Source organism: Chiroxiphia lanceolata, chromosome 6 (assembly GCF_009829145.1).
Source record: "Chiroxiphia lanceolata isolate bChiLan1 chromosome 6, bChiLan1.pri, whole genome shotgun sequence".
NCBI classification, from domain to species: domain Eukaryota; kingdom Metazoa; phylum Chordata; class Aves; order Passeriformes; family Pipridae; genus Chiroxiphia; species Chiroxiphia lanceolata.
In genome coordinates, this window is record NC_045642.1 from 57155100 (window position 1) to 57177702 (window position 22603).

General features: G+C 38.9%; 1 protein-coding gene across 1 annotated transcript in view; it reads right to left on the reverse strand.

The window, feature by feature from the left end:
• Nucleotides 1-22603, reverse strand: part of JAG2 (jagged canonical Notch ligand 2) — a 70330-nt gene that overhangs the window by 20842 nt on the left and 26885 nt on the right. The window contains exons 4-9 of the mRNA XM_032691412.1: nt 15499-15753; nt 14507-14567; nt 3631-3761; nt 3130-3249; nt 952-1065; nt 447-560 (exon numbers count right to left, since the gene is read on the reverse strand). Of these exons, the coding sequence (XP_032547303.1) occupies nt 447-560; nt 952-1065; nt 3130-3249; nt 3631-3761; nt 14507-14567; nt 15499-15753 (795 nt within the window). The remainder of the gene's footprint in view (nt 1-446; nt 561-951; nt 1066-3129; nt 3250-3630; nt 3762-14506; nt 14568-15498; nt 15754-22603) is intronic.

The window sequence follows — 22603 nt, forward strand, 5'->3', positions numbered from 1 at the left end:
GCAGCTCATATTATACATTGGTAGGGCACTAAAACCACTTATATATCACAGGTTTTTAATGCACACTTGCCTACAGTAGCACATGCATTTTATCTTACTCTTCCCTTTCCCAAAACTCAAAAAGATAATATGTTAGTCAGGGCAAATCCTTTCTTGCCTCCATAAGCTTAAGTCACTCTTCTGCCACCATGAAGAACCATCACCAATGCTGCATTTTACAACAGAAAAGTTATGGGGCATTATAAGTAAGCTTAAATTGGGGCTCAAATAGTTAGATTCACCTGAAACTTCTGGCTTTAAGACCTACTAAAGAGGAGCTAAGATAACAATAACACAACACATTCCATGTTTTCTTCAATAAATATCATGCCAGAAACACACACTGTTATTCACCACTTAGGAACAATCTCCAGTGGTCATCAAAACTTTGGAAGGCAATTACTTACCAAGCTGACAAGTTGCTCCAATCCACTGTTGTGGACATATGCACTCAAATGCATTAACACCATCAATGCAGGTCCCTCCTTGAGCACAGGGGTTAGAGGCGCATTCGTCAATATCTGCAAAGTCAGAGTGTGCCTTCCATTACACGGCTTAAGGGGAGAACCCTTCATCCTCACATTTATATTTCTTAAGATGAAACCATTCTGTTTTGTCCTTTAGACTGTTTAAGGAGTCAGGAATTGTCAAACAAGCTTTGCCAACAGGGCATTTCTTTGGATATGGTCCAACTATACTTTTGATAACCCTTAGATCTCAACTGTATCAAATCAGTGCTGCTGGCTGCATAGTACCACTCCTCTTTTCAGTCCACCAATGCTTAGCTGTTGAAAAGACAGGTAAAGTAAAAGACTACCACCAAATTCCATACCCACAGAGCATGATGTTACCAAGTTAGCTGCATCAGCCCTTCCATCCTAACAGGTTAGTCACCAGTAAATGCATACCCACCAATAGCACATGTTGGTCCACTCCACCCCGATGGGCAGTGACACTTGAAGCCTGACGAAATTTCGTGACAAATTCCACCATTAGCACAGGGATTAGATACACAAGCATGCTCCGCTGGGAAGAGAGAGAGAAAGACATTCTTGCTAAATACTCTTCCAGTATCCAACAGAAGGAGAACTTGTGGTTAAAAATTGCATTGATTAAAAGTGATCAAGAGCAAGGGCAGTGCAGAGGTGCCAGTACATGAGACTGGAGCCTCCCTCTCCCAGTTGCAGAGAGTTAAGATTCCCAGTAGAAAACTAAAGCAGGATTTTGCTGAAGGTGCATCATCCTTCCTATCTAATGACTACAAAGCCTAAACACAGACAGGTCACTCTATTTCAATATCCCACAAACTAGAAAAGTTTCCCATTAACATTCTGCTTCCAGCCATACACTTCCAACTCCAGAGTGCTGCAGCACTTCTTTTAAATTCAGTGAGACAAAACAGATATGCTGTGTTCAGAGGTCTGAACAGCAGTAGTAGTTTAAGTATCAAAGTTCTGTTTAGCTTCATTCTAATACTGTTCCTTGGAAACAGCAAAGAACAGAGGTGCTGGCAGTTCTGGGCAGTGCTGCTCGTTGTCACTCCATGTAGGGTGTAACACTGGCAGAAGCTGCACTAAGCAAGAATCAGGTTGAGGAGGGACAAGCTCTATGCCATCACTCTTGGTGTCTTCCCTTCTCAGTTGGAATCTTTCCTTCAGGGACATTATCCATTTTGAAAACTGAATTTACATTGTCTACGACCCTTCGTACGAGTACCTAAAGCAGCTCGTACACCAACCTACTGTTAATAATCACAACAGCTCTGAACAATTGTATGGCTCCTTTTTCACTGCCTCCTCACCTGAAGAGCCAAGGTGCTTCCCCACAGCTTTCAGGGCAAGCTAAGACAAGATTCCATCCACTTTAGCCTAAACTTTGCATCATATTCTACCAGTAGAAGCAAAATTCAAGTTTTGATAGTATCTTTAATACAACAGCACTTCATGGAAGTTCAAAGATTTACATCCTGAAAACTTTCTGTAATACTTTAGTCAACTTAAGGCCAAGCAGTTAAGCGAGAGAAAAAAATGGATACTTCCCATCTGAACTTTTAACTATCAAGGAATAGCAAAATTCATAGTGAGAAGACTGGGAATATCACATTTAAAAAAAAAGATTTAACAATCCATCATGACAGAACATCCAACTGAATACTACATGTGAAAAACTTAAATCAAAAGCTCTAATTTTTTTTCCAACATAAAATCTTTAAAGTAAAATAGGAAAAAACTAGAAAACTGCACACTTGTCCATTTACCTCCAAAGTGAGAATAATCATGAAAAGTCTGCAAATACCAAAATTGTCCCCAGAATATGAACATTTTGGTCTTTGTGTAACACACACAAATAGAAAAGAGTAACATGCTATCTTCGTACTGTGGTTGAGACAGGAAGCAGTTTTTCATGTTGGAAACACACAGATCTGTTAGACTCAAGTCACAAAGCCATACTTCATCACAAATGTGGTTTAAATGCTTTCCTCCATTTTGGTAATGGGAACAGGGAAGGCACTTTTTGTTCAGACTGCTCAAGGTGACTCTGTAAGACAGTTTGAGCACATTTCCATAGTACTCAACATCTGTATTATTAATCCAAAAGTATTAGAAGTCCCATATTAAAAGATTTAAGTTTCAGTTGATTAAAAAGGATAGTTAACACATTCAGCCAACTAAAAATTGGGTCAAACCTCCACATCACAGTTAAAACTACAGTGTCCATCACTGCCACCTTCCTTAGACCCCAGCTTGCATAAAATGCATGTTTGTCACCAAGCCAGAAGACAAGAAAATGGGTAGTGGGGAGAAAGGTAACAGGGAAAAGCACATGTGTAACCCATTTCCATGAGACTACAGCCCAATTGCATGTGAGGATTAAGGAAGTGAAGAACTCTAAGGGCAGAAATATTTCCCAGTCTTATCTAAATCCAAAGGAAACTGCTGCAGCATTTCTGTTGTCCTCAGTGATTTTTTTGAAGAGCCAGCATAAGGCACTAGATAGGAGAGACAGAGCTGGCATATCCCCACTGAGCCTACAAGACAATGCCTAAGACAGTTTCAGATTTCCAAAGATAGATGCGACATCCACAGGTACCAATTTCGCAGTTCTTTCCAGAGTAGCCATCTGGGCAGGCACAGCGATATTCATCCGGCTCAGTGTTCATGCAGGTTCCACCGTTCAGGCAGGGATGGTGATTTCCACAGTAATTCAGATCTGGACAGAGAAAAGTGTCAATCAACAGGGAACACGAATCTCACCACTTCAATCCCTGGTCAGATACACAGATGCCTTTCTGGCTTGAACACCATTCACCCACATCATCCCCGTATTCCGTGAGCTAGCCTGTCATCTGGTAACTATCCACAGAACAAGGAAGAATGAACAAGAGACAACTGCATGAGTTAGAAGAGTCAGGACCATTCAAGCCTTTTGTCTTAAACTTCTTATACTTATGATGCTTAGGCACCATGTGCCATAGAAGAATTAAGAAACACTCGGGTAGTTGCACACTAGCAGAAAAAAAAAAGGGGTTAGTGAGTTATCAGTTAATCATGCAACTTAAACTTATTTTTCCTGTACATTAATGTTAAGTACCTTTGTTACAGAGCAGGCCACCCCAGTTGGTTTCACAATTACACTGCCATGGTTCATTACAGCTCCCATGAGCACAGCCTGGGTAGCGGACACACTCATCACAGAACTGTCCTTGCCAACCATAATGACACCTAAGATGTAAGTTCACATGTTAAAAGTTAGCAACATGATGCTTAATTATCAGCAGTACATGTATTTAGAACACTACACTTACCATTCTCAAGAACAAGGTCAACTGCTCAATGTGCAACAGATAACAAAACTTTATTTATCCTGTTTAGAAGGGACATACTAGTCTTGTTGAACATCCTTACTGGAACTCATCCTGCTCAAACGTATTACATACCCTGGCAACAAACACCACCCAGCACTATGTGTTATGAGAACTGTACATGAATTAGCTGTTCTTTCACAAGAAGTCCCATCTTCACATAATCATCTCACACTAGGATAAAAATTGTGATTGATATAAAAAAAAAAGTTGAAATTGCTTTTCAAAAGGAGGCTACTGGCTTACTGCACTGAGCACCACAGGGTTTTTCTATGAAGAGAAATTTCAAGATAATTGCTACTTTGCTCTAGAGTGCTACAGCCTTAAAGGACCAGGGCAGCCAGAGAGGCAGCAGTGTTGCCAATTTTCTCAAGGCCTAATTTCTCAAGAGAACCCTTCTTATAGATTTACTCTGTTATAGCCTCAGTGTTCTCTACTGACACTATGGAAAAAGTAATCTTTGGAGAAAGGAGGAGCGAGAACAGAAACAAAAGCTATTAATAATTCATTTGGCTTAGAGTTGAATTCCCCCCCCCCCAAGATTTCTTTAGAGACCAGTATCTTTATGTTAATCTGTAACAGAAGCAACTGTTTAGGCTATAGAAAAGTGTTAAAGTCTGAACTTACAAGAAAAAAAAAAAGGGCATAAGCTAATGTTTTTTCTTAACGTATATTTCACACATTTTAAGTAACAAGAAATAGTAAGCTTGCACTTTTGAGTCAACAAAAGTTCTGCCTGTTAAAGAGTATTTCTTATACAGAATTTAAGAGACATAGTAGCAACAAAGAGATGCATAAAAACACACTGAATGGGAGTTGGGCACATGCATGTCATTGCTGCCCTAATGCCTAGGGGAAGAAAAGCATTACAAATGTAACTGTACATTTTTTAGATTTAACACTACCATTCTATTATCCACATTTTGAACAGTATAAAAGAATAGAAAATAAATTAGGTCTTTGGGGTGCAGTGAGAAAAGACAAGGAGGAGATATATAAATGAAGAGTCTTGGTTCCTTGTGATTCAATCCCCTTCCTCTGTTTCAGTGAGCTGGATCAATCCCCGGAGCAACAGAACAAGTTGTGCTGGCAGCATAGTATTTAATTTTCTACTATTTGCATTGGCAGAAAGAATCTAGGTACAGATCTTTGCAAGACCATTTTTTTCCACATAAAGTTCTAGAACTACTTTGAGTTCTTAGTCCCAGTATCTGCTCCTCTTTGAGGACCTCACAGTTGTGGGATCCCTAAGGAAAACCTCAGCTGTGTTCCCAGCCCAGAGGCCTCAATTGGTCATCTGAGCAAGGCTGTCAGAAGCCTGGAGAACACACATATTTTAGATGCAGTTTTCTTTCGCTGTATTAGCAGTAAGAGGAAACAAATCTGCTCCTGCTAAATTTGATCTCTTCCTTCCTCCTCAAGGACAGAAAAATCTTTTCAGAGGCTGGTAATAAACAATAAAAAAAGCACTTTACTGGCCCCAACCCAAATCTTCATCTATGCCAAACCTGGCACTACCGCCAGTGATTCACCATGACTATCCTAGCCAGAGCCAACTCCCCACCCACATACAACAAGAATTTTCAAGAGGTGAAAGTCTGCATCACAAAGCAAATAATCACAATATCTCAATTTGTTCTCCATAGCCAATGGATAACAAGTTTCTTTGTTAAACATTGCACTGGTACTTAAGAGTACAAGGAAAAATACTGACACCTTCTAGAACTTGAAGGCGTCTTAAGCACCCACTTGAGTTTGTAGGTGTGCTTGATGGCATTAAAATTAATTCAGAAATAAAAAAAGGTTGCTGCTTTTTCATGATATTCAACACAGTCAAAGTTTACTGTTAAAGTTGCCACCAAGCCTGAGGGAAATAATTTCTAGAGTCTAAAAGCAGCCCGAAGGAACACACTGTTTACAAGTCAAAAGGTTACTATGTGGTAAGCTGATCAGCCCTCAGTTTACAAGGAAGAGTAAATTAGGATTTCCTCTTGAACAGGAAGTCTGGTTGCATCCTATATTAGCAGGTGCTAGAGCAGCATTAATTCCACTTCCTTCTAAAAAGATAATGTTTGCATGGATTTTGGCTCACCCTAAGAACAAGATGTGTTCAACAAAGAGAAACCGATTCAGAAACGGGCATGTTGTCATTTATGAGAAAAATATCAAGCCAAAACACAAGGATGAAAAAGGTTAATGAGCCACTATAAGAAGTCCAAAAGGTACAGACACAAAAGCAACATCATCAAGAAAAAAAAACAAACCAGAGTTCCTTTTCGAGTACCAACCACTTGTGTAAAAGCCAAAGGGAAACTGCTAGTGCAGCTAACAGTGGGCTAAAGTTACTTCTTCCCTGCACCCCCCACCAGTAAAGAATCAACTAAATTGCAGTTCTAAATTTTTCACATCTGACTAAATAAGAAAGCCAAATATAGAGAATCCATAAGGATTCTCATTGTTCAACGGACAAAGAAAATTCTTATTGGAATCAAGATTCTACTTCCTTTGTCCTTCCCCTCTGCTGACTTCATCAGCTCTAACGTGTCTTTACAACCCAGCACATGCAAAACAAAAATCAGGCCTGGCTTAATCTTAGCCTTTGCTGGGTTATTAGCAGTACAAAGAAGCTACCATAAATAGATTGTTACAGTTTAGTAACTTCCTGACGGGAGGTTGAAGTACAGGCATCTGCTCCCAGACCAAAGCATCCCTTTGGGTCAGAATTAACACAGTGTAATAGGGAGAGAAGAACAATTACTAGTTATCTTGAAACCAAGAACTTGCAGAAGAGACCTGGTAATTCTACAGGCACACTTCACAGCTTCCATTTTTCTTAGATGAGAGTCTGGTGGCAAAAGAAAATGAGAATTCAAATAAAAGCCTGGAGGAAGGGGAGTTGGCAGGAGTTAACGTGAACAAAAATTCTAGATAGTATTTCAGTCTTCAGATTAAAAAAAAAAAACACCTGCAACTGTGCAGAAAATATACTGTTGTCATTGACAAGTAGATAAAGTCACAGTAATTCAGCTCAGTGTATACTTGGCTATAATACGACAATGGGGCTTCAAACAGCTAAATTCCAGGATAAGGAAAAAAGACTTTCTACAGTAAAACTCAGTGTGTTTAAAGTAGTAAATTTAGCATCAGGGAAACCTACAGAAGCACTCATCACTACACACAGTTCAAAGGTACATATGACCTGAGAGGCAGGAGCAGGAGAAAGTGGGGAAAGGAAAAAGAAATAAAAGATTTGCATTTTTCTGTGGTTTTCCCCCCCCCACAGGGCCATTAAAGAGCTAAACTCATCAAGTCCAAAAGAACAGATTTTTCTACAGAACTTTGCTTTCCCTACATTCTTCTGAAACAGTTATAATTAAGGAAAAAGTTGAGAGTGGTCTTTGCTTTCCTCTGAGGATGTTTGTATTATAATTATTTAGTGAAATCTAGGTTGAAATTGAGCATTTCCAAATCAGATGGAACAAGATCCAATGCTGCTGTATGTAAAAAGATACATTACTGGGAGGAAAAGGCCCTTAGCAACCCGGTCTAACTAGACCTTCTCAGGCAAGGAGGTAGGACTTGATGATGCTGGAAGTTTTGTCCAGACTCCATTTTATGATAAATTCTACAATGGCAGTTATGGAAGTGATGTGGAACAGTAAAGAGATCCTGATGATCTGTAAACAATGGTCTCTCAGCACCCTGCATGATTAACTCCTCCTTATCCCAAAGGAGGATGCCTATCTGCTAACACAACAAAAAAGTTAAAGTTGACCATTGAGAGCACCCTAACTCAGATGTTTTGTACTATCTTCATACATGGTTTATTCTCCTGGTTTAATCACTTCTGGTTTTTTGAGAGTCCTGAATCTTCTGTGCAGAAAGGTCAGCTGAGAAACTTCGTCTTGTACGTCTCATTGAATCACAGATCTACTCTGGTTAACCTTAAAAAAAAAAGCTTTGTAATAGAAAAGAATGAGGATAGCTAAATAAATTCTGTTCTACACCTATCTGCAGATCTGTGTCAGCACTTCATGCATAAATACACCTAAACCACTAACGTGAAGAAAGTCAAAACTATTTCTGCAATCTAGGTCAGAATATGGGACTTAAAAACAAATTAAAAAAATCTCAGGGAGGATGCAGGCAATGGGGTATAAGCCTTTAAATGCCACAGGTTATATTTTACTGATATATTGCACTTTCTACAAAGGCTGAAGTGAAGATAATTATGGCATACTTACACATACTTTTTAAGCATTTTTTTTTTGGAGGGAGCTTTTCCCAATCATGTTTCAAGTGGAAGCTGGGGCCAAAACACTCAACACAGGAAAACAAAGCAGAACAGTGACATTAAGAGCAGAAGCAAAATGCATCATTCGGGGTGGGGGAGAAATAACCCTCTTAAATAGAAAACCACTAAATTTTCTAATGACGTGAACAGGATGGTGTTGCATAGGCCAGAACAATAGCTTTATATTAGTTATTTACTTAAAATAACTATAAGAAAGTCTGTTTAAACTTTTAAGAGATTACTTGTTGCATAGCAGGCAGCAATATTGTCTAGCTGTTAGATCCTTCAATGTTGAGCATCTGAATTCAATGTTAATAGGTAGTACAGTACTCATTCACTAAGATTTGTTATAGAAACACTTTGTCTACTTTCCTACCTTCAAAATAGGCAAGACAATTTTGTGAATAGGAACGGAAAATATGCTCATTAATGAACTCAAATAATTTAATTACCTGAAAGCTTGTTATCTTTTCCTCTCACCTCTAGCATTCTTATCACACCAAAAGATACAAACCCTTCCCCACAAGCTTTTTTCTCCTCTAATAAAGGAAGTTATTGAACGCTAACAGTCTTTCCCCAGTACTATTTAGAGTTTTGACAATGAGTTAATAGAGGGGATGGCTCAAAATTTTTTAGCCAGAACACTGCTCAGTTAACTCACAGTAAGTGGCTCTAAGGGTGTGCCTGTATTTGCATTAGTTCACACCTGGAACATGCTGTTTAAGTGAACTGCCTGATCATTCCTGTTGATGGTGCATTGGTTCACCTCACAGAGCTGTTTTGGAACAAAGGCATTGGATTCCTTTTAGGTTAAATTAAGGTAACATATGATGACGTATGCCAGGAGCACACCTAATGTGTTCCACCTGCAAACAGGCACTCAGTCCACAAGAACAGACCAGAGCTAGTCTAAAATTTAAAAACCTGAAGTGTTTCGAGTATAGACAGTGGGTTCTCGAGGCTGCTTTGATCTACTGTTCTAGTTCAGCTGCACTACCTACACTATTATAGACACAAGTTAAAGCACTACATGTTTTTATTTCCTGTACCTCTGCTCACATTCTCCTGGAAGCAGCACCCACCTTTAGGATACATTCTATGCCTTCCTACCCACTAACCATCCAAGCAAGTGAAAGCAGAGTGTGCTTCAGTTCATTGACCAATAAAGAAACAAAACACGGGACTCTTTGTGTAACTTAACGTGTCTACTTGTGAAATACTTGGCAACATTCCCAAAGGGCTTACCACTAGGCCATAAAAAACAATAATAAAAGCATACTGGCTGTAAAAACAGGGAAGAATACTAAATACGATGAAAGGCATAGTAATTGTAATAATTTTACAAGATCTTTGAAACCCAAAGCTGTGATACAATACCTTACACCAAAGAGGTGACAGGAGATGATGAACGGGTACCAAGTGCATTCCTGCAGGGCCAAAACAACAGCCTTAAGCTCTTTAGGGACTACAGGCAGTCCAATGTTGCAGGAATTGAAGTGGTCAGATGCCAAAGCAGCTAGCACACTGCTCAAACAAGACTGTTTCTAGTTTACTGCTCAGAGCAGTTTATGAGATTTCTCATAATTCCATTCTGGAACAACTGTGGAAGCTCCCCACCTCTTACTTCCCCTCCACACTTTTAGAAGCAGGAATAGCATTTCCTTTTTTTCAGCTCTTTGTGACCTTTTGTTAGTCCTCTACAGTCTTTCAATAACAACCTGTTTTGAGAAGCCTCGCTGGATCACCCTGAATATAAGGATGAGTTTACGAGACTCCAGGTGCCCTTTTTTATTGTTTTGTTTGTTTGCATTGTTGGGGTTTTTTTTTGAAGTTTAGGCAGAGTTCCCCAATGCTAATGTTAACTATGTTATCTACCCAACTGCCATAAAAACACAAATGAGATATCAGTGTTATTGGTAGGCCTCCTACTGAAAAAGACAAGACGACTATGCAAGTCTAAGATTTAACAAAGAATCTCTAGAACACTTCCACTCCCAGTATTCCAGGTAGTTGCAAGCTCATTTTGCAACTCAAGCATTTGAGCCTGCATCTCTGCAAAGAAAGTACTCAGTACCTGCTCAACATGAATAATAGTTGAGCAAGTTTGGGCCCTTAAAGTTCTCCCATCACTAGGGAGTAGCAAGAGCCCTTGCAGACTCTGCTGGACACACGAAATCAGCTTTGTGAGCAGGGCAGAAGTGGAACACAAGGACTACAGAAGGCACGGCACTGGAAATAAAGTTTGAGAAATCTGTTTCAATGGGACAAAGAAAGTATATGATTAAACAAAACCAAAAAACACACCAACACCATAAAACAAATCTTTTGTCACATATAGTTCAAAATTAATTCTAGAATAAGTCAGATGAAAGCACATCAACCTCAATGTACAAGTTTTTGTTACAAGTACGCTTACTTTGTTCACCTTGCACAAAATTAACATTAGAGCTCTATTAATAATCCCATTTCTAATTCATTTCAGTTAGTCTACACATTCTAAAGAAATTTTGTATCAGAGTTGTGTGAAGTAAGACTGGCATTTCCCAGGTCCTACCATAGCTCCAGAAGCTAAACACAACCTGAGTAGTGTTAAGGATATGACTCCTTTTATTTTGCTTTAGATGAGAAACTTAAACATTCAAAGGTAACAGGAAAAGTCAAAAGACTCCTGAAAATACCATCATCCTGGCAGGAATATGACAATGTAGGCCAGATATGAGGCATATCTGGACCTCAACCAAAGCCATACCACTCTGGATAACAAGGAAGTGAAAGATTAAGCTGTTAAGCCTAGTGACAGTTTATGAGTGGTACCAAACATAGTCAGGTCAGCAGTTTTAATCGAGGAAAGAGACTGTCACTTGTGGTTTCTCTATATTCAACTTTGCTAATTGCATAAGGCGGTTGAACCAAAGCCAGATATGAGCCATTAGATGAAACTTCATTCTCCTCTAGACAGCTTAATGGAATTTAACAAAGTACTCTGAGTGATGTAAAAACATACAAAAAGCACCAACATCATGGCTCAGCAATGTTGCTTCTTTGATAATCCTTCCTACTACTTTGGCCTGGTGAAGTCAATAAACAAGAGCATCTGGTCTGCCACTGCAGACCAATGTTTATTGACTTTCTTTATCCACTATGGATAAAGATTGGTTTGTTTTTATTTTAAGAAGCTGGCAATTTCCCATTCTTGCAAGACTAAGCTAAGTTGCTTTTGCTTTCCTCGAGGATGTATTTTTTTCCTCATTATGCAGAAAATTTTTATTTTTTTCTGAATTGCCTCCACAATGACAAAAAACTATTGCCTAGACCCAGCCATACCGTAAAATCATTTCCTACATCAGGGCATCCCTATTTTTTTTTTCCACTTTGATGAAAACTCAACAAAAGAAATGGAAAAATATTTCAACACTAACTTTCTCAAAACAATGGGTACATGAACTTGCCTGACAGATGATGTACAACTAGAACTAATGGCACATCCTCAGACTCTTAAGTCTGAGGTCATTTAGTTATTTCTAAGATCTGGTTTCATTATAACTTTTAATCTAAGAACAGCTCCATATTACATTAGAACATGATGAATGGAGGGTAGATCCTTTCTATGAGAGCTAGGCTGAAGCCTTAGAGAGACAGTGCTTAATTTACCTGCATGCTCATGCAAGTTGAAGAAGGAAACTGTTTTCCAACTTTTCTATTTAAAAATACCACTGCAAATTTTGGCAATCAAGTAGCTATTGGCAGCAGTAGATTTCCATGCATCTCACACCCATCTTTTTCTCACATTTTTATTTTCTTTCTGAATTAAAAAAGGACATTGTTTTCACCTGTTAAAATGACAGTGGCAATTGTCCAAAAAGCAGGATGAAGCAATCTAGATTAAAATTCAATAGCACCAAACATAGCAGTTTCTTTTAAATAACAGCTTCCTTTGTACTGCTGAAGATAAAGGTCATATCTGTAAGCCTTGTTTATTTTTAGTTCAGCATCATTTTTCTACAGAAAGTACTATCCATTTCTGTTAAAAGCAACGTTTCTAATATAGTCTAATAACTATTACAGAATAAAAGTTAAAGACAGCTGTGTGAACACGCTCAGGCTACCAAATCCCTATTCAAGACATAGTTGAGAACTTTCTGCAGTTTTGCAGAGTGGCCACTGTTCTCAAACTTGCTGATCACAGATCTATCACTTCAGCAGACAGGTGCTAAAAAACAAGGCATACAATCCATTTTTCCTTTTCTCAGTACTTTCAGATGACAGAATCCACCTAACAAATAGCGAGATACCTGGACAGAGGCCTTAAATAGACACAGCGTTATTTTTGTGAGCTTAGTTTAGCAAGGGAACACCTGGAGCTCAATACTAGATGCTTCTTCACATAAGCAAAGCCTTTCCTTGCAGCCTGTTGCTGGTAAAAGACTACATATTGACAGGCACCTTAAAAAAGGAAACATAGCCACTCAGCTCCCCATCTTCAAAGGTTTTGTATTCCCTTCTTTAAACCCTCCTCCTCCTCTCCAACTTCTGCCTTCAGATTCATTTCTCTGTGAGACCAGCTGTAAGTTAAAAAGGAAACTGCACCAATCCCTCTCACTGCCCTACCCCCCATAAAAAGAACACAACAGAAGAAGGTACTGCTTTCTGTTTGCTTAAACCTGTTTCTTTTACACCTTTAGTCAAAAGACTTCTTGCATTCAAACAGCAAATATCCACAGGCTCCTAGGATGTTCCTTTGAAACCTACAGGACTCCAGAAACCCTTACATGAATCAAAATTCATTAAAGTAGGTTCTCAAGGGGAAAAAATGTGTTCCTGGAAGGCTCAGAGGAAGGAGTGCTTCTTCCTCAGGCAGAAGTGACACTGGCCCAGCTCTCAACCACAATCTTTACTTGTAACCTAAAAAAATCACCAACAGCAGTAAGGGCACACAATATTTGAAATCACAAGGAAAATATTTAGTGATATGGAAAGATTAAAAAGCCACTGCTTAAATATCTGCCTTGAAAAAAATCTTTTAAGGGATATTTTATAGCTCTTGAGAAGTGAAACTACACACACGCACACCGAAGCGCTGCAAATTTCAAATTTACAGTTTTCAGTCAGATCTGAGAGTTACAACACACCAAACCTTCAACAAGTCAGCCTCATCTGATGGAAGTTTCAGGGCAGTAAGAAACCACTCTGTGGTGCAATGATTTAAGGCTTATTTTGTTATCTGCCATGCCCCACTGACAGAAGCTTCAGGCTCTGCAGCAGGATGGGACTTGTCCGCATGTCACCTACCACAGCTCACAAACTGGCATCTCAACCCCAGCTTAGCTCTAAGCCCAGCTAAACTAAATTCTCTGCATCCTATTTCTGCCACTTCTGTGACAGTTGCAGTAATTAGTAGTAGAAGGATGAAGCAAAATTGCCTTAAACTGTCACAGCTTGCCACAAGTGGTATTTGTCAGCTCTCAGGGGTTCTGGCAGCCAGTGCAGTTTCACATCATTCCAATCAAGCAGGTTCAACGCAGCTTACTAAGGAACCACTGCATAAATCTACTCTCGGTGATGCATTCCACTCTGACCACAAATAAACTCAAGAACTTACACAGAATCCCAAACTTGCAAGCAGATCTGCCCTATTTCTTCAACAGCCAGTGTAAAAATAACACCATTTCCCCTTGACCTACTATGTCGAATGCCTGAACCTTTACAGGAAAACAATCAACTGCCCTTGCTATCAAAGTCTACTTAAGCTGCATCATGAAGTTAAAGGGAACATTTCAGACTCTGTTCTTTCATACTCAGGGACCAAAAAAGTTTACCTGGGATAGAAAGTTTAGGCTGGGCTTGCTACTGTATCTCCATTACTAACAAAACTCTTTTTTTCTTGGAACAAAGTCTGGTGACCAAAATATATATTCAGTGTCCTAGGACTGTGAGCATTCCCAGATCATAACAGTTCAAACAACAAGCTGCCCTTTTTACTTGAGAGGAACAAGTAGTACATAGCAATCAAAACTCCTAAGGATTTTGAAAATAAACCAAAATATTTTTCTTATTTGAAAGAGGTGTAGTTCTAAATTACATGAAGCAAATCTGTTCAGTCCTATATGTGCGAAAAATAGAACAGCATCACAAAACAGTATAAAGTATATGCAATTCTTACACATGAGACATCTACTTCAGATCTCTTTCCATCCATGTTCTTACACAGAATTTTTTCATTTTAATGTAGACTTTTTAAAAGTAGCACCATACACAGAAAACATTAGAGATCAGTACTCCTAAACAGAAGAAACTCAAGCATGCAGACTTACTTGCATTCCCCAGGTACACTGCAACCCCCATGGAGCAAATTACATCCTTGTTTACACACAGCTGTAAACACAAAAAGATTTAGGCATCAGTGTGGGCAGCCAGGTGTCCATTAGTGCAGTAGCAATCTGGAGCTGTTCAGCTATGGCTTCTGTCATTTAGCCTGTCTGTTGTTTGTGCAAAGCAGACTGTCTTTTGCCATGTTCCAATAGTTGTTGCTCTTCCAGCTAGCTATTTCACAAAACACAACTCCATTACCACCAAAAAGGTTTGCAGCAAGAGAGTAAGCACTGAAACATTTCTCAAATAAAGTTATTTTTAAAACCTGGTGTTATGCTGGAACCCCCCAAACTTCAAATAATACACGCGACCTTGAGTAAGCCCTAAAAATTGCCCTCCCCATCATTAACAAGCTTTTGACTGAAAAGGAACAGAAAACAAAACAAAGAAGCCCTCAGCAGAAGAGTATATCAATTTTAGTGGTAATTACTTACTGAAGACAAAAGGCAAAGAGATTTGATTGAGTGGTACATTAAAAGAGATGACTATACCTGAATTTCTGTTCACATTAAGAGCTATCAAAAAGCTTTCAGCTTTGCACACTATACACTTAAAATTTTTCGTTTGCAAAACCAGGGCATTTCTCCAGGATTAAAGTCTACAGTATTACTGATGATATCACTTCAATAAAATCTTACATTAGGGGATGTAATACATCATTTTGCTTTGAAGGAACACTACCACTGAATGAATGTAATACGTAAAAAGATGGTTCAGTGCTTTGAATCCTAAATTTAAGTGTCCACAGAACACATCAGAAGCAACACTGTGCTCCACTTTTCACAGAGGAGGTTTTATTTCAAGGATTTGTATTTAAAAGATGAAGTCTGTATGTGCTAAAATTAATATGCCATAGGACTGACACCACAGAAGTACCTACTGCAGTTTATTATATATACACCAGGGCTAATCTAAACCAAAGGAAACATACTACCTTGTTTACATTCTTCGCCCATCCAACCTTCCATGCAAGCTTTGTTTCCATTTTGATCGCACGTGTAGTGACCAACAAAGTCATCGCGGGGGCCGCAGAATTTATTGCACAGGGCACTGTAGTAATTTTCGTCACACTTCACCCTTATTTGTACTTCAAAATGGGCAACAGGACCATTGATTTGTAGTGTCTTCCATCGATCTTCTGGGTTGATCATGCCAGCATGTGCCACTCGCTCTATTAACAAGTCTTCACCTTTTTTTTTTTTTTGAAAAGCAACAAACAAACAAACAAAAAAAGGTAAATTCAACAGGTGGTAAGTTCAACAGCACACAAGAACATATGGAATCCAATTGAAAGCATTCAACTGGTTAAGGTAAAACCTAGTGAAGAAAATGTTAAGATGATAAAGATCTACTGTGTAACTGAATTTTCCTTTGCCTTGCAAAGTTCATTACAGGAAGGCCAATTTTAAAAAGTGTCCCAAAGGAAATATTAAAAAACCCTGGAACATAATCCATAGGAAATAGCTTATTTTTCAAGGCAGCCAAACATACCACACCCACATGCTGACAACTAGCAGCTTTATCTTGATTTGAGGTCCTTTTTGCCTCCTTTTTGTTCTTATAAAATTGCAAAATCTGCATAATCTAGTAGTTGAGATATTGAAGTTCTCCAGTGTGAGTTTAATTTTAAATATAAAACAAAACACAATATATTCAATATGCTACGAAGTTACTGAGCAATAGTAAATGCTCTGGTGGCTTGCATTATTGTACATAAACTGGTTTGGTGCATGTTATCATTCTCTCTACAATAAAAGCAAAACATCTTCAAGAAGCATTTCAGAGAACACTGTGCAGCTAATATTTCACATTTTGAGAAGATATAAAGAAGTGAACCCAGGACTGTCAAGGGCCATTCTCAACTCTGTATCCAGCTTATCCTTATCCCTAGTGAAACTACTGATAACTGTGATTTCTGTTGCAATACACTTTGTAAGCATCCTGCCATGTCCCCATGGAAAGCAGCAGCACTCCTACTGCCAGGTTCCATTAAATGAGAGCAAATGCGCACAAAGTATTATCTATCACAGGGGCCAAGAGGATTCTAGGATATAAGGTTGTGGAAACTGCCAACACAAAGTGTTTTCACTTCTATGAATATCCATTCTGTACTTTTATTCATGTAATTCTTGGTATAGAAGCTTCAATACCAGGAGAACAGACACAATTATAGTCACTACAATGAAATTATACAATGTCTTCAGCAAACATCGAGAATAAGCAAAGCACAGTAAGGGATAAGGGCAGATAGTGAGTAACCACAGTGACAGGAGTTTTCTAATGGTTTCACTATTCAAATCTGGTACCATTCTACTGCAAGAGTTTTTCTAGATGACTGCAAGCTGCAACTGCAACACCAAACACTAGTTAAGGACAAGAAGAAGGTACAGAAGCTTCATTTGTACACATTAATTTCACACCCATTTATGAAATCACTATAATAATGCCAGCTAAGAGCTTCAGCATCCATTTTGTTTAAATAAAGTTTACTTAAAATGCCTGTTAAGAGAAATGAAGAACCAAAAACTTGCACACAGCAAGAGGTTGAAATAGTAAGAGAAACCCTGAAGTTCAAATTATTAGTAATAGAAAACATACCAAGCTGGTAGCAAGCAATACTACCCTACTACTTTCAGCAAATGTATTTTACCTACTTACTTTCTAGAACTCATTAACCTAATCTGTCTAGAAAACAAAACCAAAGGAGTGACTTTTTCCTCAACTAGAAAGTTATTGACAGCATGGAAGTATCCTGTCTTCTCTTACCAAAGCAGCATTTTCCCCTCAGCATGTAAAAGGACTCAAATGACAATTTTCAGTCACTCCAACATTAAAGAAAAAGGAAAGCTACAGAAGTAGCCAGGTCTGCAAAGCATTTTGTTCTCTTGATATCTTTTTTCAAGCTTGTTTCTATAAAAATGTTTCCTCTTAACATTAAACAATACTGAACTTAAAAAACTCCAACCTTTTTAATTAAGCATTGAAAGTACTTCAATTATTAAGAAATTATAGTATCTCTCTAATATTAAAAGTGGTATTGCCATGTATAGGCTACAAGTCATGCTTGCCTGGACTAGTCTGCATAAAACATTTCTTGGCTAGCTGAGACACATTGATGTCTACCCCTGTTCTTTAACTCTCTCATTCCTATACCCTAACTCCTGTGACATCCAGCAGCACATGGATGACAGAGGTGTCAGAGTGGACAAGAAACATACAAGATGAAAAGGCTGCCTGCATTTTATTTTTGATAGAATGATAGAACTGTTTAGGTTGGAAAAGACCTTTAAGGTCATTGAGTCCAACCATTAACCCAGCACTGCCAAGGCCACCACTAAACCACGTCTACAAGAGTCACATCTACACATCTTTTAAATCCCTCCAGGGGTGGTGGCTCCACCACTTCCCGGGGCAGATTTCAACATCATTTTGTATAATCTTATTCTTCTCCAATGACTACTGATCTGAAAAACTATAAAGGAAAACATGCTAAACCACTGGATGGTCAAGGAAATTTGAACAAATAGCAAATATGCACTACAGAGATGTTTTTCAGTAAAAGCAACAGTGGTTCCTTAAAAACAGCTGCAGCAGCCACTGCTATAAAAGTGTTTCCTCAAAGTGCATCAGATGGACTGAAGAACAAGTCCTGAAATTAAAGCAGTGGCTTATATAATGAAAACCTTATCAGGCATCTTCAGAGGCTAATGGAGATTCATCAGACCCAGTTAAACAACTGGAGCAAGCATTACAGCTACTGCAAATATATCTATGCAGAACAGACCTCTTGATACTGGGGGTCGAGAACAGCAGAAATAACCCAAGAGTGCTGCTTTTTTTTTTTTTGAACACTCAAACTTTGTCTTCACAAGCTCCTCTGAAAAAGAATGTATTCAGAGTCTTAAGAGTTTTTCCTCAAGCTTATATCAGCACAAGTAGGGCTTAACAGCCTAAATAAGCAAGCCAAATAATTTACCCTGAACCACAGAAGGCATCAGAAAATCAGCTCCAAGCCATTTAGTTTCTAACACTTAATTCTCAAGTACCAGAGTATTAGAATTCTGCTTTACTTCTAATTTAAAACTGATCCCAACTAGAAGGTGCATCTTCCAAAGAGATCTGTAATCACAGGGAGGAACGTGTTTGTCAGGGTTCCTCCTTCCTCCCCCACAATACCAAAGTGCTTCTGAAGCTATTCCAGTCTCTCTCACCTAACTGTTTTGATGGGACAAGTTTGCTCCCCGCATCTGGCTTTGCCATGGAAGTTCACCTTAGGGACTCAGACTCATTTCTTTTAGCTCTCAGTAAAGGCAATGGGCTGTATGACTGAATTTGTCCGGTTATTGGTCAAAAAAGTAGCATTCATTACTCAAACTTTCACTCCCCCTCAACAAGCAATTAGGCTTCTTTTCCTTAATTAATAAGAAGCTTTTTATAAGCCTGTCTAGAAAAGCAGATAGTAGTACAAATGTTTGCACAAAAGGAGATGATGGACAAAAGGTAGTTCTTTCATTAATGTTCCCAGAGCATCTGATCTTTGGAAGAGAAAGTCTTATCTGAAGAGTATTTAACTGTGCAATTGGGAGCCACAATACACAAATAAGAACACTGCTCATCAACACCCTAACTTTTAGCAGAGGTCAGACATTCCCAACCAGCCACTCCCAGGGTCATGCAAAAGGTGATGCTGGTGCCTGTTTGCAAGGGAACACACACATGGTACCACGTGATGTTCACTTCCAAAGGAACAGGAGGTGCCCTTTTCAGGAAGCACATTCTCTTCAGCTGTTTTCAAGCATGCATTTCATGCATGGGAAAGAGGAAGGCAACCACTGCATCCCTGCAGCAGACTTGTAGTCAAATGGAAAGTTACTTCACATGTGAGGATGCCAGTTTGCTTCGTAATGGCAGGGCTGGGTCAGATCTCTGCTACACAGCCCAAAGTTTGCCAAGTCAAATGACTTACCTGGAAAGCAGCAGGAGTTGCTGTGATAGATGACAGTGAGCAGGCCCTTTACAGTGACTTAGTATCTAAGCCAGTTTCCTCTCCCTCTCTTCCCCCCCTTCCAAAGCAAACAAGTGGTAACAACTACACTGCCACAAGCTTACCTCTGGGCCAACCCTGGGGCACAGAGGAGGAGGAAAACACAGGAATAGGTCAGGAATCCGGGTCTGAAAGACACTCTTAAGAGTTCATAGTTTGAGGTAAGTACAGGGGAAACATTTGCCCTGGCAGACTTGTTCTTGAGATGGTACTTCACAGATCTGCTCTGAGCCCCCTTGTCTTGCTTTCGATGAGTGCAAGGAAGAACACAGGATAGAAGGGCACAGAGGGAGGGAAGAATGATGAGTGTCCTAGAACCTTCAAGTTGTTCACTAGAAACCCCACTTTCTAGGTTTTAGGGTTTCTTTTATTTGCTTGTTGTTTGGTTTGGGTTTTGTTGTTTGTTTTTTGTTGTTTCATTTGTATTTTGTAGGGGAGTCATTTTGTTTTGGATGGGGTTTTGGGGCTGTTTTGTTTTGTTTGTTACCCACTTGAGAGTCCAAGCTGAAACACAGAATCTACATTTAACTTTCAGCCTTACTCATCCTCATTAAAGGACAGCAAAACCTGACTCTGGAACTAATTAATCAGCTTATAAACAGACTCTGGCAATTACTTTGATTAATCTTTCTTACAGTAGCAACAGAAGATACATGTAACCTGATCCACAGATCAGCTCAGTGTTCAGGATTGATAGGGAGCTAAGCTTTCCACAGATACTCACTTCACCCCTCCGGGATGCAGATACAGTTTGTCCTTTTTCTGGAGAAGTTGCCATATTCCCTTTCCTGTTCCCTTACACATGAATTTTTACTGATCTGCCCGTGTGGCATTTCAGCAGTCCTTGTAAAAATACAAGTGAAGCACCTTTGCACGTTGACGGATTCACAAGGCAAAACCTACTGGAGGACTCACTGCAAAGATCAAACTCCCTCCCCCTCAAGAAAAAAAACAACCCCTTCAGCAACAAGGAATTCTTCATAGGAATCTTACATGCAAGTGTAAATTGCAGCATGGCAAAGTAACAGATCTGTCACAAAATTGGTAAACAGATTACAGAAACATTTAACCAGAACAAGCACTTGGATAGTATTCTGCAAAACTACAGGCCAAGTCTTCCCAAACTGACATGACAAGCCTTCTAGTTTCAGATGCAGTACGACTTAGCAGTACCTCTTTGGCAGCCTAAATTAAAGGGAAGTTCACTTTCCATTAGCAGTTTCTCATGAGAGCTAAACCGTAATCTGACACTTATATAGACTCCTGCAGTTCATGGAAACTTAAATTAAGGAGATGGCACACTGGGCCTCCAGAAGGCACTCTATATCCTGTTGGCCTCAAGTTCACAAAAAAAAGTGTGACATGAATGCAAGTAAAGAGATTTGTTAGAGTATGTTAAACTAAAAAGTACAACAAAGACTTTACACAGGCCTGAAGCGATCGTCCTCTTATCAAATGTATTTAAAAGAAATACTGGTGGTTTGAAGTTACAGGTTTGTAAGAGGATTCTGCAAATCCTAACAAATATGCAAAGTTATGAGACCATTACTTATCAAGAAGCTTTCTAATAAACAAAATACAGCACTTAAATGCATACAGATGACTTACAGGGTAGGCTCTTCATGTTCACCCACTCCTACAACACCATCTCATGAGTTGACCTGCCACCTAGAACTAGGTAACTTCACTCCAATATTTGCTGTATTAGTTGTCCCTAGGTAAATTATTCCCAAGATGGAAAGTATTTAAAGGAATTAGCTTAATGTAGTACTTTTTGAGCAAAGCATTCAGTAGGATTCCTCCAATTTGTTGCTTTGTAGGATATCTAAACTTACTCAGGATTCAAGCTGACTCTGCTCAGCACACAAGATCTCATTTTGAATACCACATCCAGCTTTGGGAAGTGTCATTCAAGAAGGATGTGGATGAACTCAGCTGAAGAGTTGCAGCAGCATAAATATCAGAGATTTAAAGAAAACATGGCTAATAAAGTTTGAAGATTAAAGAAAACATGGCTAATAAAGTTTGAAGAAGTTGTTAAACACAACAAAAGTTTAATTCTAACAGAAGAAGGGTTCAGGAACAAATTACAAACTCATCATTACTTTGTCTACCATTGGAGATACAGTATGCTAGAAAAATCTCTCAGTTAGGAAAATTCAAGTGGGACTGATCCCCATCTTCAAGAAAAAGGACCTTGAAACTCTAACATAGCATTAATACTAATTCAGCTCTGCCAAGTTTTTATGCTTGATGCATTTTGATAAAAATGGTCAGTGAAGCAGGGGAGGATGCAACTGATAATTTGAAACTGATGATGATTTGGGACATAATCCCTTTGCTATCTTAATGTCTTCCTCTCCATTGATCCCAACCAAAACGAAATAGTCCACCAATAACCACAATGCAAGTCTGAGGTTCACTTAACACTTGTAGCCAGAAGCACTGATTATTTTAAGACAGATTTGTAAACCATTACTGAAGAGTAGGTTCAAGCTGGAGTCCTACTTTAGCAACAATAAAGCAATCAGTACCCTTTATGATTTTCAAGTTTTTATACCATAATCTTGCTTTTCTTTCAGATTAATAGCTCTGCTGATACTGAACATTAACATTTACAGACTGAAAATACAAGGTACTTGTACTTGAGGAGAAACAGAGAAGCAATCATACCATGATTTAGAACACAAAAACGTAAAGCCTGGTTTCTTTATGGGAAGCAAGAATGCTTAGCTGTTTACCTGATCATGAGAAGTACTGCATAGCATGGTTAAAGGCAAACTGAGGAGAACTTAAAGTGCAACTCTACAGCACAGATTATTATCCTTTCTTTAAATAATAAAACCAAAAAAAGCTACAATGATTTTCTAACATTTTTTAAAGCTAGTTACCAGGAGTTGTGTTACAACCTTCAGTTACTATTGTCCATTATTTTTCCTATACAGCAATAATTTTTCATGGTTCCTAACCCAGTAGTCACTGTTTGGGTATGTAC